At 41.0% G+C, this 16,156-nt stretch overlaps 1 protein-coding gene across 1 annotated transcript; it reads right to left on the reverse strand.

Annotated features, from left to right (window-relative positions):
* Positions 1-28: 28 nt before the first annotated feature.
* hs3st3l (heparan sulfate (glucosamine) 3-O-sulfotransferase 3-like) lies at positions 29-16,156 on the reverse strand. Its single transcript, XM_086304974.1, has 3 exons — positions 15,328-16,156; positions 2,183-2,412; positions 29-1,701 (listed from the first exon to the last, which is right to left on the reverse strand). Exons 1-3 carry the CDS (start codon positions 15,825-15,827, stop codon positions 1,313-1,315), a joined length of 1,119 nt encoding a protein of 372 aa, XP_086161100.1. The 5' UTR covers positions 15,828-16,156; the 3' UTR covers positions 29-1,312.

The raw sequence follows: 16,156 nt of genomic DNA on the forward strand, positions 1-16,156 counted from the left end.
GGCGGTGTTGCCTAACTTTGAAATTAGCAGAAATTGGTGAGCCAACGCACCCCCATACACACGCATACATAAATATGTTTTTTAATCAAAAGATTGAACTCAGTCACCCTTGTAGTCCATCTCAGTAACCACACTCGTGAGTGTTCAGACATTAAAGTATTGTTTCACTTTATTACAGATACCACCAGACTTTTTGAATCTTACCACCGAGGCAATCTGCAGCCTTTACATTTGCAAAGCAATTGCACTAATGCCATTCAATAGAAATTCAATCATTTGTCATCCGAGCTCAGTAAGAGCTTATAGCAACAGAAAACAATGAGCAAGAAGAGCTGTGGGAAAGAAATCTTTGCTGAAAAATAGGTGTCTTTTTTATGCTTTCATACAAGTGCAAATACATGCAAACTGAAAACTGACAACCCTGTAAGCAGAAGCGGAAAAGCTTCGTACATCAAAGTCCACTGAAATGGCTCATCGGCGGGTCGAACCTCTGCATTCATTTAACTTCTTGTTTCTGTTGTCCTCCAGTGGTTCCCTTTACCTTGTTCAAGGTGCAGCACAGGATGCTGGTTTTGCAGCGGGATACCAACTTAAATCCTTCACATAAATGTGCCAAGCGGCAAGTGATCCACACCGCTTCCCCTACATCCATTTATCCGCATTCATTATTCAAGAATACAAAACCACTCAGTCAAATCTGAGCTCATACAAAGATTCTCTTGCTCACCCTTCTGCTGCTCGCCGCATGAAAGATTCATCCCACTTTATTTCAGAAACAATGCTTGGAGGATGGTGCTCAACATGTAGGCACTGATTGCTCTTAAATTCTTAACCAGCAAGATTAGAAAACAAACAGGTCGAAAGAGAAAGTTATGGAAATTGAGGAGGGTGAAAATGCATCAGATCTTGAGTTCCTTGTACAGTCTACTGAGCACCGGGATTAAACTGCAGAGACACTAAAAGCTACGGTGTTTTCACTGTTCTACAATTATACAGCCACAACTTACAGCAACCACATTCTCATGACCACCTTTACACATAAATGTTAACCACTTTGAGCAATCTGTCGTATAGAAAAAGACACGGCTGTCTTTCAAACATAAGGTGATTGATTGGTAGAGTTGAATGGATTGACACAGGGTTTTTATTAACAAAGTCTCTGCAATGCTGCTTGGCTGGTCATAAGCAGATAACTGGCTCTCTCTTCTGCACTCTGAGTCGCTGCATTTGTCTCAATCAGATGGCATGTTAACACAGGCGTCTATTCAAAACAGTGCCAACAAAAAGCCCCAAATTCCACCCCGTCAAAGGGTCACTGCCATCCAAAATCCTGTCCTGCCATCTGATAGAAGCGCTGGTTGTGAGGCTTGTAGAAATCCCTCAGTCTCTGAATCGCCTCTGGGTTGATGGAGGCGTGCGTCCTCCCTTTTGTCTTGCCCAGGCAGTGCGGTTTACTACTTCCCTCCGGCTTCTTGAGGCATGGGAAGCCTTTAGTTTTGTTGAAGTAGAAATGCTTGTCTGTGACAATCCTCTGGAGGCCCAGAAATTCCTGGACTTTGCCCAGTTCCCCGGCTGGGTCTGAGATGAGCCTTTCCCCGCTGACCAGATGGATCTGATTTCTGGGGAACCAGGCCAGCCAACGCTCCATGTGTTGGGCATACAGACCGATCCACAGCGGGCTCCACAGAGAGTCGATCTGACCTAGAGACAAAGGCACGGGAGGCAGAGAGAGCAATGCATGTGATTTATGTCATCTTTACTCCTAGATAAGGATGGTCAGATGATGAGGATTTCGCCCACTGTGTTCACTTTTTGACCCCACACCAATCATCTATATCACTAGAACCAAGATGAATGCTGATATCTTGTAAACACCAAGCATCCCAAGCTCCTAGTAAGGAAACAGGAAACTTCTCATTGTCAAAATGTTGGATGTAAAACACTTTGGCAGGTGTAAATAAATGCTAATTGATACAACTATTAAATGCAGCTTGTGGCAGCATTTGCAAATGCCTACAGATAGTGGAGCTGTCTGGAAATTAAACTAATCTCTGACTCATAAAGTTAGAGATGCTATGCATAGCTGACTGGGCAAACTGAAAAAAAAAACCCATAATAGAAAAAAATGAAAACATCTTCATGAGAAGTACAATCAAATCCTCGCATTTAGTTGTATCTGTACCTGTGGTTTGGTTCTTGAAGGCTAGACTCTCAAAGGCGGGGATGTTTGGGGTCTTGGAGATGATCTGTGTGTAGTCAGATATGGCTCGGGTCACAGGGTCACGGACGACTACGATCAGCTTCACATCTTTAGACATGGCATGGACTCGCGCTGGTGTTTCCACGGTAACAAAGTAACGAGGCGTCTTCTCCATAACAATCTGGCCATCCAGGGCTTTGGGCATTATACTTCTGCACATGAAAGTAAGCAGATGAATTTACACAAGTCAGAAACATAAATCCTTGCAAAAGATTGAGGCTGGTATGAAATGCGTGTATATGGAGGAACTACTCCACTGGAAGAATGATGGATCGATGTTTTTAATGTTAGTACATTTTCTTCATTATCCACCATGTGAGATTTTGTCTAACATGTGACTATTTAAAGAGTAAAAATAAAGGTTTTAAATGACTAGTTCAGCATTTGAAATTATATCCTGAAAACATGTATCTGCACATATGGGTACATATAGGTATTTTCTTGAAAATCAGTACAGTAATCACAAAGGTCTCTACACATTCCCTCATATGACCCTATTAATCATTTTGACACACATCGCATCAGAGTGTCCGAGCAAGATTTCTTCTGTGAACCAGACAAAGAGGCAGGTACGTAAAACAGATTTCCTTGAATGCACCTCACTCTGTTCACCTCCACCTCCGCAGCAGAAGCCCAGCAGATGGGACTCATTTAGAGATAAAAGACTCCAGAGGCCCCAAAGGACTGTCTGGGGATTCAGGGACATCTGCTAACACACCTGCCACACACCTGACTGGCTGACCAAACACAAGCAGCCACAGTGGAACGATCATAAGCAGCTCTGAATCAGCATTTCAGCTGGTGTTACGTTGTAAGCTAAAGAGCTGATTCTAAATAGGTAGTTAAGGCAAACACAGGGTTTCAGCGTATTTAGGAAAACCTCATTTGTTTCCAAAAAGACCCCAATGGACAAGGTGTCCTGTTATAATTTAATCTTCGCATGAAATGTAAAGACAGCCTCTCTATATTTGATGATACTGAATATTAGTAGACCTTAAATGGTCTCATTTAGCAGTAAGATGACTGACAGCCAGTTTCCATGATAAAAACATCACAACAAATTTGGCAAAGATAAAAATGATTTAACCTTTTTATGTCTTTTTATTTCCATTATCAATTATTCAGTTAGTTATTTTGGGCACCTTTGAGAAATAGAACAGCCAATCAGACAAAAGCTGTTTTAAAGCTAAAAAGGCTTGTTTCAGATAAGGGATGAACTAAGAGACTGCACAAAGGGCCAGTATTCAGTAAATTTGGATAATTTTTGAAATGATGATGCAAAGCTACTCAAGAAGAATCCAAGAATAAAAATGCAAACAATAGAAACAGATTTATTAGAAGTAATAATAAAAAAAATAGATAAATAATAATAAATAAATAGAAATAAATAATAAATAAAGATGGGAAGTTGTTATGGCTAATCCTACTGTATATCACCTTAAATTAGGATTCTGTATTCTCTTAACAAAACTTTTCTTGTAGCTTTAGTTGAGATTCAGAATGAAGAATTATGTTCATAATTTGACTGCTACTACAGTTTTTTACAGACGCTAGGACACATTTCACAATACTTAGGTCACTTTTGCAAAACACTTCACACAATCCTCCTAACTGACCGTCAGCTTGGCAAAGCAGTTCATTTCACATTCAAAATGCACTACAACTACCAAAACACTTCATTCAGGTCTCAAATAAACTCATTCTTCCAGAACACTAGCAAAGGTTGACAGCCGACAAACACACTTTGTCACCCACAAAACAATGACCTAAAAAACACTAACAACATGTAGCATTACACAGTGTTTTCTTGTGTAAAACAAGGACACATCTCTGTTTATAATTTCAATATATGTTACTGGAATGAATCAGACATCATGCAGAATTCGTTACAGTTTTTTACAGACGCTAGGACACATTTCTCAATACTTAGGTCACGTTTGCAAAACTCCTCACACAGTGAGCACAACAGAAGTCTATGTGGGCTAAACTGAGGACCAGTTATCATTGTTTTGGCACAAAATGCATTCAATGACTACATCTCTCAAATTTCATGAATTATCTTCTCACTCAGACACAACAACTGCCAAAAATCTTTGTACGTACAGGACATTTTGCATGTGCTTACATACTGTTTTCAAAACTGTTAAACTTATGGCCAAAACAATAACACAATGCAAAACTTAAAAAGACAGCAAAATCCAACAGCAATATTTTATTGAAACATATTTTAAATCTAAAAATGCAGTTTAACCAGCCACAGCTGATTCTCATTGTAGATGAACATCTACACAAGTGTTACTCCTTCAATTTTTCAACTCCTTCAATTCTGGCAGCCAGAAGATTCTTTCCTAGGTGTATTGCCCAAGATGACATGAGATGTGATGTGGATGAGAACCTGTGGCCAAATGGAGAAGACCGAGTAGATTAGCATTACTATTGTATGTGTATCAGTGGATGGTGTGTATACAAATTCTTGTATTTTGGGATTACTTAGTGCAAAAAAATAAAAATACATCGTAATTTTCTGCTTCTGACGTTTGTACCTATTAAAAAGGAGTTCTTTGTTCCCACTGTTGCCAAATCCTTAAGTAAAATTCTAATTGATGTGTTTCTGTCACTGGTTCATCCCTCTCTGTCAAAATGGAAACAAATCTGTGTGTGTGTGTGTGTGTGTGTGTGTGTGTGTGTGTGTGTGTGTGTGTGTGTGTGTGTGTGTGTGTGTGTGTGTGTGTGTGTGTGAGTGAGTGAGATGCAAACTCCTATTTAAAGGCTGTATCAGAAAACAGAATCAATAAAAATGTTCTCATAAATGACACCTTAATAATAAGAAGAAGATACTTTTTTACAAAAAGAGGATAAAGAGAAAGAGAAACACTGCTGATCAATTGATGTTCTACCTGTCAGCTCAGTCAGGCTTCAGTCGCACCTGCAACCTGTCAATACATCCACCTACTACCCACCACACGGCCCTACTTCTAGGAGTTTCACAAACACACTCAGAGCGATTTCATTTGATCTGATCAGTGTGAGGCAGTGCTCACCACCACTTAGCCTGAAGACTTCCCTTTTAACTCCAATACCCTAGACAGGAGGAGCCGTACAGTCTGTTACATGGCCCCATAAACACACACACACACACACATTCTGCAAAACACAAACATACACTCATTATTCACTCATTAGTCAAGCATTTGCTGTCGTGCTTCTGGTCTCCCTGTGGACCAATTTCTCACAGTCTAACACACACACACAGAAAAAGACACATTTAAAAAAGAAACATCCTACACACACACACACACACACACACACACACACACACACACACACACACACACACACACACACAAATGCTCTGAAGACATAAATGGTGGGTGTAGTGGATTTTTACCAGACCCTTTAAAAGATCGTGTGTGTGTGTGTGTGTGTGTGTGTGTGTGTGTGTGTGTGTGTGTGTGTGTGTGTGTGTGTGTGTGTGTGTGTGTGTGTGCCAGAGCATTTGCTAGAGTGTTTTAAATGAAAGGGGTGGGTGACTGATGAAGGAATGATGGGAGTGGATACAAACGCACCTCCATTAGCAATCTGTCTGTGAATAGCCTGAGAGCCAAGAGCCCCATACCATTACCTAAGCACAAAGAGCTAATTACTGCTCCTAAGAGCACCATCAAAAGATAAGATGTATTCCAAATATGCTTCTGCTATGAGGTTAGCAAAGACACACTAATTGATTGACAAAATAGCCATTAGTTTTTTCTGATAACTAAATATGGCTTCATCGTACTTTTGGCATAGGGAACTTTGTGCTCTTGGAGGTATAAGAATAAAGGTATGCAACATTTCGTCCAGATCAGAAACAATGTCACTGGTTGAAGTGGTGCTGACGGGGCAGGATCAAAAAAGAGTAATTTTGCTAGGAAAAAATAGTGTGTGGTGTTTTATATTTACTTGTTATTGGTATGAAAAATAAATGAGTAATCAGAAGGAAATGATGTGGTCACAGTTCCTCCAAGACAGTAACAACAGTAACAAACTAAATTAAATATTACAAGTGTATTTTTAAAAAGTCCGCTTTTTACATGTAGTTCTGCATGACTATTCGTGAAGAACATTATGTGAAGAAATATTATTCCCAATTAAGTATAACTTAAGAAACCTGAACTTCACTAAAGTGCGTGACCAAAACCCAAAGTAGACCAAATGAACAGCCTCGGGGGGTCACCAACTGGTGAATAAATAGGAATACTGCATCACAAACGTTCCCAGAGTAATGCCAACATTAACATGTTATGATGGCATTACTTTTGTACAGTGACACAAAGTGGTATCTTTTTATGGTCTGTCCCCACATTAGTAGTATTAACCTCTTGTGTTCACTGGCAGATGAACACAAGAGGTGTGTTCACCTTAATAAATTGGCAGCTTAATAAATTGGCAGTTTTGAAGCTCCTGTTTTAGCTGCATCCTTTTACCGCTCATTGCTCATTTTCTCCTGAGCGCGAGATCAAACATCCAGGAAGATGAACACGTGGATTATCCGTCCGCTTACAATGAGCCCCTTTTCCTTTGAGGAATCACTCTTTTGTCTCCTGATTTCCAATATTTCTGCACACCTCCCTGGTGAATTACTGCAGGCCAGCCAAGGCCAATGGCTGCTGATCCTGTAGGGGCTTAGGGGTTACCACGTATAGGTGGGTGCGAATGGTGCTTAGCCAGTGACAGTAGGGATGACATGACCTGGGGTGAATGTTATGATGGGGTGGGAAGTGAGGGGGTGCTGGTGTGAATGTAAAGGGATGGAGTACAACTGGTAATGCAGCGTTGAGCCTCAGCTGGGACCAAGAGAAGCAGGTGGAGACTAAAGGAGCCAGGACCCTCTAGAGGCTCATCAGTAGCATACTGTTTCATGTGATGTGTGTGTGTTAATAAATGTGAAGCAATTGCATTCTTCATCATGTATAGCAGGAAATATGCAGCAAAGAATCTGAGGATTTGAGGGTGTGCTGGATCAAAGAATGAAAAAGTGGTCTGTTAATCTTTGATGTTTGATCCAAGGAGGAAACAATAGCCATTTAAAGAGCAGCAACATATTGGCGGAATTCATTATACACACCTGGCTGCCTGCTTATGAGTCAAATATGAGATTTGGGTGTGTATTTTTGTGTTTGTACATATGCATGACTGTGTTTTTGAGGGACCATTCATCCATTTCCTCTGTATGGGGGACCATTAAGTGGTCGGTCTATTGTGGATGTGCCCTGTCCACTTCCAGGAGACATCCATCATAGAGGGGCCCCAGACCACCCCCAGCCTTTGCTTTCCAAACCCCGGGGGAGTGCCCTAATGAGAGCCAGATCGCCCCACCCGTCTAGGCCTTATGGTGATTACCTCCTGTACAGTACGAGGAACAGAGAGATCACACCTGAACCCCAGTTACACAAAGCCACCAAAATCAAGTATAGCTTTAATTACTTCATACTTTAGTGTGTTGTTTCATAACAACTTATCAAAATTATACACACACATGTGCGCACAAATGTGTGTGTGTGTGTGTGTGTGTGTGTGTGTGTGTGTGTGTGTGTGTGTGTGTGTGTGTGTGTGTGTGTGTGTGTGTGGAATATCACCAAAGAATATCAATAAATCAGATCAGATTCATCTAAAAATTTCGGTTTCATGTTTCTCTCTAACTCCTGCTGGACATCAAATGTTTAGGCAACTGTTCTTGTGTTATTTACATGATAATTATTTTCTATTACACATACACAAAAAACAAAAGTAACACCATGTGTTGTGTCATTGCAAGAAAAACTCAGCAGTGTATTGGTATGAATTTAAAAGCATCCCTTAACGAGTTCAGGATTAATTGCAAATGCACCGGTGCCATCAGAGCAGCTGATCCTGGATTGCAATTAAAAGTCCCAGTAGGTCTCCCACAGCATTAGAAAACCTCTCAGTCAGTGTAGTTTTAACAGCTTACTATGAAATCAAACCCCTGATATCAGTGCTGGTGAAAAAAAAATACCAATTTGGGGGGGAAAGTAAAATAATGGAGCATTAAAACATTATTTTTTATTTATTTATTTATGGAATAAATTTCAACAAATAGTTTTATGTTTTAAAAAGGTTTCAGTGAAATTGGTCTTATTTAAATACAAAAAAATACATAAAGATTTATGCCTTTAAATATCTTAAAATGTTATTGGCTTATTTGATCCTAAGCATAAATTTCAAGTCGAGGTAGTGAAAAATAAATTATCTGTGAGGCTCAGGAAGAATCTAACATTCACCGCTGAAGACTAAACTTAAAGTAACTACAAATAAAGCAGAACTTTAGGATTTCACACTGCTCCAAGAACTTAATAAAAGTTTTTTGGGTGTTTTTTTAATCAATTTTCAGGAACTTGTAGATTTATGCCAAGGTAAGTTGGTGTGTCCGGAACAAAGAGGCTGCCTCCACATCTGAAAAAAGATGCTAACACTGACGTGCCAGAATCTGCAGCTCCTCTAGTGGTCACATGAGGCTGTCTCAGATAGCAGTTAGATAAACCCCTCCCATGAAATCACATGTTAAAATGCCCAACTTTACAGTATTAAAAAACTTTTTTCAACCATGGTACCAATAAATAAATAAATAATTAAACAGCTCTCCACGTTATAATAGCTGTAGTCTGGGTGATCTCTCCTTTACACTTTTAAACTGCAGCTGTCTGCCTCAGCTCTGCTAATTTGAATTATTGACTTTGACCTTCGTGTCTATTTGCACTGCACCTGACTGCTTGTGAATGCTTAACAGATAACACTTTCTCAGCCAAATACAGCCAGTTTTACTCCAGAAATCGACCATTTCTGCAATCAAAACACTAATGATCTATCTTTTATATACAGTTAGCTGGCTAGCTAGTAGGCTAGCTAGCTAGACAGGTAGTAGCCTCCATGACACCTGCCACTGGTTGTTGTAAAGCCCTGAGCTGCACGCTTCTCACCATCGTAGTGTTGTGAAACTGGATATGCTCAGAAATGTGTTTACTAAGCTCACAGAGCAGATATCTGAGGACCATTTTACAACAGACTGTTGCAGCAAAACTGGAGTTTTTTTAGCAATCAAAAAGTGTCACAGGTGCAGTTTTTTCACGCATAGGCTATATGTTGGCTTTACTTTACAAATATGGAAGCTACATTCATCGTCTATACTATCTATGGCTATCCATGGGCTTCCAACCACAAAGCATAAAGCTGCTTTTTATTAAAAGAGTCACATTTTTTACTGCCAGTAAATCAGAATCAATAATATATTGATAAATCTCACTGTACCTCAGGAACGAAATACAACCAGCTCAGCTGTCTGGAGGACAGAATGTCTATAGCCAAACCCAAAGATACACACACACACACAAACACGCAGACACACACGAGCCCAGCTCTGATAACAGTCCCTTGGGTTGAAGCAAAGGTCAGCAGAGATGTGTGAGGCTGCGGTAACACTGGCTTCACCCTTTAACCTCCAGCTCACCCAAGCCTTATCTCTTCCTCATCCACTTTACCCCTCACCCCCTCCTTTTTTTGCTCTCCATCCGCCAGTCATGCCATCTTTCAATAAGAAAGCATCATGAGGGAGAATGTGAATTGCTAGCTGAGCAATTTTAATGGATTCATCCGGAGTTGCTTGGAGAGAAAAAAGCTGTGAGTAACATGACCCCTGTGTGCCTATGCGAGAAAGGGAGGGAGGGGGGTGGTTATGCCAATGTAGGAGAAAGCTTCCTGCTAATTGTAACAGAAGCCGAGCTGACCAAAGCTAACTGCTCTAACGCTGGAGTCAACCCAAGGTCAGAGCGAGGAGATAGCGCTATCGATCCCAGGCAGCACAGTAAGGAGGAAACTTCCAGTCCATCTCAGGGCCCATCGCAGCGCTCTTCCAGATCCAATCTCTGCTTCAACGCCATTAGTGGATCTTTGTCAAGGACTCTGATCTCAATAGTCCTGGGGAAGCTAAATGTTATTTTACTCCCAAATGGAAGAGGGGGTGATTCTAAAGAAGATACACTATATCTCATCCTCTTTAATTTAAACTGAAAAAAAAACCAAAACAAAAGTATCTACACAAAAATGTCATGTTGACAAAGTAAGCACTGAAGCTGACCCTCCATTAACCATCTGTTAGAAAAAGTGCATTTTTGCCTTATGCCTCATTCTCATTTATTACAACATGAGTCTTATTTCCAAAAGTTGATGCTGAGTCTTATTTGTATTCTCTAAGCTATAGTTCATTTGCAAAACATTGTAAAGCTATAATTATTGATATTTTGGAACATGGCACAGAATATGAGCAGCCTGACAAACCTACAGGTTAGCTCCCAAAAGGCTGATTCTGTTCGTCTGCACGTGGCGTTTTCAGTGGGAGAAATGTTTGTCATCATCCAGGTGACTTCTTCAGTCTCAGCTGACTGCAGGTTTCTCCAACATTATAAACAGCATATTTGCTTAATGACTGAAGCTGGTACAACTGAGGGAACAATGGGCTGTGAGGTCAGTTTCTTGATCTTTACTATGATCATTGATCAACAACTACTGATCAAAGACCATTGATCAATGGCCATGAATACCATTCACAGAGAGCTGTGTCTAGCTACAGGTTAGCCAGACTTTTTTAAAGGGAAAGTAAACAGTAAAATTATTATCCAGCCTTAATGTTATCACAACTAAGCTTTGTCTTGAAAATCTGCATTTTTGAGTAGGCTATTTATGTTTATACATGTTGCTAGCTTGTATGTTTGCATTATACAGGGAGTGCAGAATTATTAGGCAAATGAGTATTTTGTCCACATCATCCTCTTCATGCATGTTGTCTTACTCCAAGCTGTATAGGCTCGAAAGCCTACTACCAATTAAGCATATTAGGTGATGTGCATCTCTGTAATGAGAAGGGGTGTGGTCTAATGACATCAACACCCTATATCAGGTGTGCATAATTATTAGGCAACTTCCTTTCCTTTGGCAAAATGGGTCAAAAGAAGGACTTGACGGGCTCAGAAAAGTCAAAAATAGTGAGATATCTTGCAGAGGGATGCAGCAGTCTCAAAATTGCAAAGCTTCTGAAGCGTGATCATCGAACAATCAAGCGTTTCATTCAAAATAGTCAACAGGGAGCGTGTGGAAAAACCAAGGCGCCAAATAACTGCCCATGAACTGAGAAAAGTCAAGCGTGCAGCTGCCAAGATGCCACTTGCCACCAGTTTGGCCATATTTCAGAGCTGCAACATCACTGGAGTGCCCAAAAGCACAAGGTGTGCAATACTCAGAGACATGGCCAAGGTAAGAAAGGATGAAAGACGACCACCACTGAACAAGACACACAAGCTGAAACGTCAAGACTGGGCCAAGAAATATCTCAAGACTGGTTTTTCTAAGGTTTTATGGACTGATGAAATGAGAGTGAGTCTTGATGGGCCAGATGGATGGGCCCGTGGCTGGATTGGTAAAGGGCAGAGAGCTCCAGTCCCACTCAGACGCCAGCAAGGTGGAGGTGGAGTACTGGTTTGGGCTGGTATCATCAAAGATGAGCTTGTGGGGCCTTTTCGGGTTGAGGATGGAGTCAAGCTCAACTCCCAGTCCTACTGCCAGTTTCTGGAAGACACCTTCTTCAAGCAGTGGTACAGGAAGAAGTCTGCATCCTTCAAGAAAAACATGATTTTCATGCAGGACAATGCTCCATCACACGCGTCCAAGTACTCCACAGCGTGGCTGCAAGAAAGGGTATAAAAGAAGAAAAACTAATGACATGGCCACCTTGTTCACCTGATCTGAACCCCATTGAGAACCTGTGGTCCATCATCAAATGTGAGATTTACAAGGAGGGAAAACAGTACACCTCTCTGAACAGTGTCTGGGAGGCTGTGGTTGCTGCTGCACGCAATGTTGATGGTGAACAGATCAAAACACTGACAGAATCCATGGATGGCAGGCTTTTGAGTGTCCTTGCAAAGAAAGGTGGCTATATTGGTCGCTGATTTGTTTTTGTTTTGTTTTTGAATGTCAGAAATGTATATTTGTGAATGTGGAGATGTTATATTGGTTTCACTGGTAAAAATAAATCATTGAAATGGGTATATATTTGTTTTTTGTTAAGTTGCCTAATAATTATGCACAGTAATAGTCACCTGCACACACAGATATCCCCCTAAAATAGCTAAAACTAAAAACAAACTAAAAACTACTTCCAAAAACATTCAGCTTTGATATTAATGAGTTTTTTGGGTTCATTGAGAACATGGTTGTTGTTCAATAATAAAATTATTCCTCAAAAATACAACTTGCCTAATAATTCTGCACTCCCTGTACAAACTCCATCTTTGGTTCAAGTATTTAATCGGGAAAAAAAATAACAATAATAAGACTACTTGTAAGCTAACCCCCCTCAAAAATATGCTAATTCGTTTTTGCATGTCATGTTCTGGCATTTACATCTCACACATAAATTATAGAAGAGAAGCAAAACGAAATCAACTACATTTTGTTTTTAAAAAAAAAATAGGATGCCTTTTTAAAGATATTTTGTAATTTATGTATTAAGTTCCTTCAAACTTGCACAGAAACAAGAATAACTTTACTTTCAATTGTCAAGAAATACATAATAATAATAACGATTGCGTGACCAGTAGCTAAGCAAGCAATTTGTGGTCACTCCAGAAGTAAGTCTCATAACTTGGCAGCCATCTTTAATACTTCTATGCACCCATTTACTCAGTTTGTTTTTGAGCATTGTCTATAATAGCTTTAACTTCACTGACACATAAAAAAATGTATGAAAGACCAGTCAAATCTGAAAAAAAAACTTTGGTCACTTTGCCCCAAAATAAAGTTTTTAAAGCTTTTGGCAATATTTACTTCTTTGTTAGAATTCATCTATCCATCCTTGTGGTTGTGGGGGGCTGGAGCCTATCCCAGCTACCATAGGGCAAGAAGTAGGGTACACTCTATGTGTTAGGCTCCCAGCCAGGGCTAACACATTGAGACAGACAACCATTTGCTTATGGGCCATTTAGAATGACCAGTTAACCTAACCCGACTAATTGCATGTCTTTGTACCGTGGGAGGAAGCTGGAATACTTGGAGAGAACACACATAAAACACAGAGAACATGCAAACTCCACACAGAACAGTGGAGTCAAACTCAGGACCTTCTTGCTGTGAGGCAACAGGGCTAACTTCCACACTACCATGCTGCCCGGTGTTACAGCAGATATCAAATAAATGTAATGTTTTTGAGCGCTGTGTTTCTCTTATGATGCCGAAAAGTTTCCTCTACAGCTCAGCTTTGACCTTCATGATAGATTGGCTTTTGTTTTGTGAGAAATAGCTCAGCAGTGTGATTAAACTGTCCTCTTTGCAGTGATAGGACTAATAGGAGGTCCCAGACTCTGACTAGAAAGGCTTTTGTTCACATGATTATACATATATATATATATATATATATATATATATATATATATATATATATATATATATATATATATATATATATATATATATATATATATATATATATATATATAGTATAACTTCTTGAACTGCAGTCTTTTTTAAATCAACATTAGAAAATACAAATAAAAACAATAGTAATTTAAGAATTTTTTCAATAACCACAAACAAAGGGGTCCATGTCCTTTGTCCTTTGTGAACTGCTTGTTATGAAGTGGTGTGAGCACATCATTAACTCTCAGCGTAAAGTGACCTAGAGTCAGAGGTCAATTGACAGAGCTGACAGTGATGTCAAGTGGCCCAACATGCAGCGAGGCCCATCTGGTCTGAGGGTAAGATGTGACAATCTGGTGTCACATACACATAATCTTGTGGCACACACAGACACATACACACTCTCACACAGAGCAGACATGTAGGCAGACAGATGAGGCCTCTGTGGCTTTCTCAGTACTTCCAGATTTGTGGAATTTTCTCATTATGTTTACATCCCACAGTTTTTGACATGATGGTGGCTGTGGTGTGTTTTCCTGTCTTTGCATGTGATCACATCAATGTAAAAACACTCCCCAGGAAGCAGATATTACTTCTCTCACTTTATCTCTCTGAGTCATAGGTTAAATTGCTGCTGACGTATCAAACAGGCTCCCAGATCCAGGCCAATGAGAGCCATTATTGAGCCCCTGTAATATACTGTAAGCTGGTTAACAGCATGCAACACTGTATCCAGATTTGGATACAGTTTTAATCTGTCATATTTGGAGCAGTTTGCGGGTCTGTGGGTGCACAGGCTTACAGTAGGCACAGTTCGAAAAGCAGAATGAAAATCAAAAATGTGTAATCCAGCATCTGTTGGGAACTTTTTTTCCCTCAAAGTCCCCTCTACCAGGTCTAAGTAACTTGAATTGGACCTAGAAGAGAGAGAGAGAGAGAGAGAGAGAGAGAGAGAGAGAGAGAGAGAGAGAGAGAGAGAGAGAGTGTGTGTGTGTGTGTGTGTGTGTGTGTGTGTGTGTGTGTGTGTGTGTGTGTGTGTGTGTGTGTGTGTGTTTCCGAGTTGTCATGAAACAGCCCAAGAACTGAGCCACATGACAACAGTAACATCTGGCTCTGGCTCCAGAGATGATTACTTTGCTGCTCTGTGAGAAGTCAGTCTGGGAGGCCTCTGCTCTCTTTCTCTGCAGCCCTACAAACAAACAGGCACGTATGCACGCACACAGCAAGTATGGCAAGTACACACGTGTACGCATGCACAGATTGGTATAGCCAGATGGCAAATTCTCTTTGACTGTCACCTAAACCTCTTCGGAATAGCAGTAGATGTGTTTGGGTACACAAGATGAAGCTGGCGGTTACTAATTGGCTCTCGAATGTAATACAGAAACCTAATACTGGAATCATTTGTGTCATTTAAATGACAAGAATTATTAGGGCACTGTAGCATTTTGGTTTTCTCTTTTAAAAAATACAGATTTCTGTAAGACACATCTTCTTAGGATAAACTTTGTAAAGGAAAAATAAAACAAAGAGCAACTCGTGCAAAAACTAAAGTACTTTCAGCACTTCTGGTGAGCTGGATTCTGTGCGTAAAGTGCGCGTACCTGTACCAGTCCAATCCCCGTGCGTAATGCCGGTCGAAGAAGTGCGGCTCAGACCCCAGGGCGCGGATGTCTGGATGGAGCCGCAGAAACTCCAGCAGTGCTCGGGTGCCTCCTTTTTTAACCCCTATAATCAGCGCCTGGGGTAACCTCCGAGTGGCTGTCCACTCTTTCCCGGAGCTGTTCGCCTCCAGCTCGGGATGCTCGCTGCCGAATGCGCCTTCTCCAGCTGCGGTGACACTCTCTTTGGCAAAACTGGTTCCGTTTCTCTCGTACGGCCATCCTGACCCCGACACGAGGAATTCGCTCGTGGGCGACTTTATTTCAGAGTTTTCTGTCAGTTCCGACTCGCAGCATCCAGTGAGAAAGTAGACCAACGCAAAGCAGAGGATGCTCAGCGAGGACGCGATGGTGAGCCGGTGGAAAAGCCGCCGCAGGTCCGTGTTCGGAGGGTGGTGGTGATGATGGTGGTTGTAGTGGTGGTGGTGGTAAAAAGTTGCCATTCCTCACAGGCCCATGTGTGATAATGGGCCATTCTACCACAAGTTCAGCTCACATCCTAACGCCATGAACATCCCGTGAACTCTTGGAGAGTCTCTGTCAGTCCGCTCCGCTGCTCTCCTGCTCGTTCACGTCGCGTGTTTGGAGCATATTGAGAACTCTTCGAACCATAAAGCCGCTCAAACTCAGTAAATCACTGGAACTAGTGTTTACGTGACATCCAGGATATGCGCCCACTTACTCACCCACCCTGGCAACCTAGGGGAACTAATAACGCTCTGATGTCAGAGCCTCGCTGCAGCGGGTCTCTCTCTCTCTCTCTCTCTCTCTC

This window comes from Aulonocara sp. 'chitande type north' Nkhata Bay, linkage group LG8, assembly GCF_057382095.1.
Source record: "Aulonocara sp. 'chitande type north' Nkhata Bay isolate Kocher_YH1m ecotype deep benthic linkage group LG8, A_spYH_male_GT1.1, whole genome shotgun sequence".
Taxonomy (NCBI): Eukaryota; Metazoa; Chordata; class Actinopteri; order Cichliformes; family Cichlidae; genus Aulonocara; species Aulonocara sp. 'chitande type north' Nkhata Bay.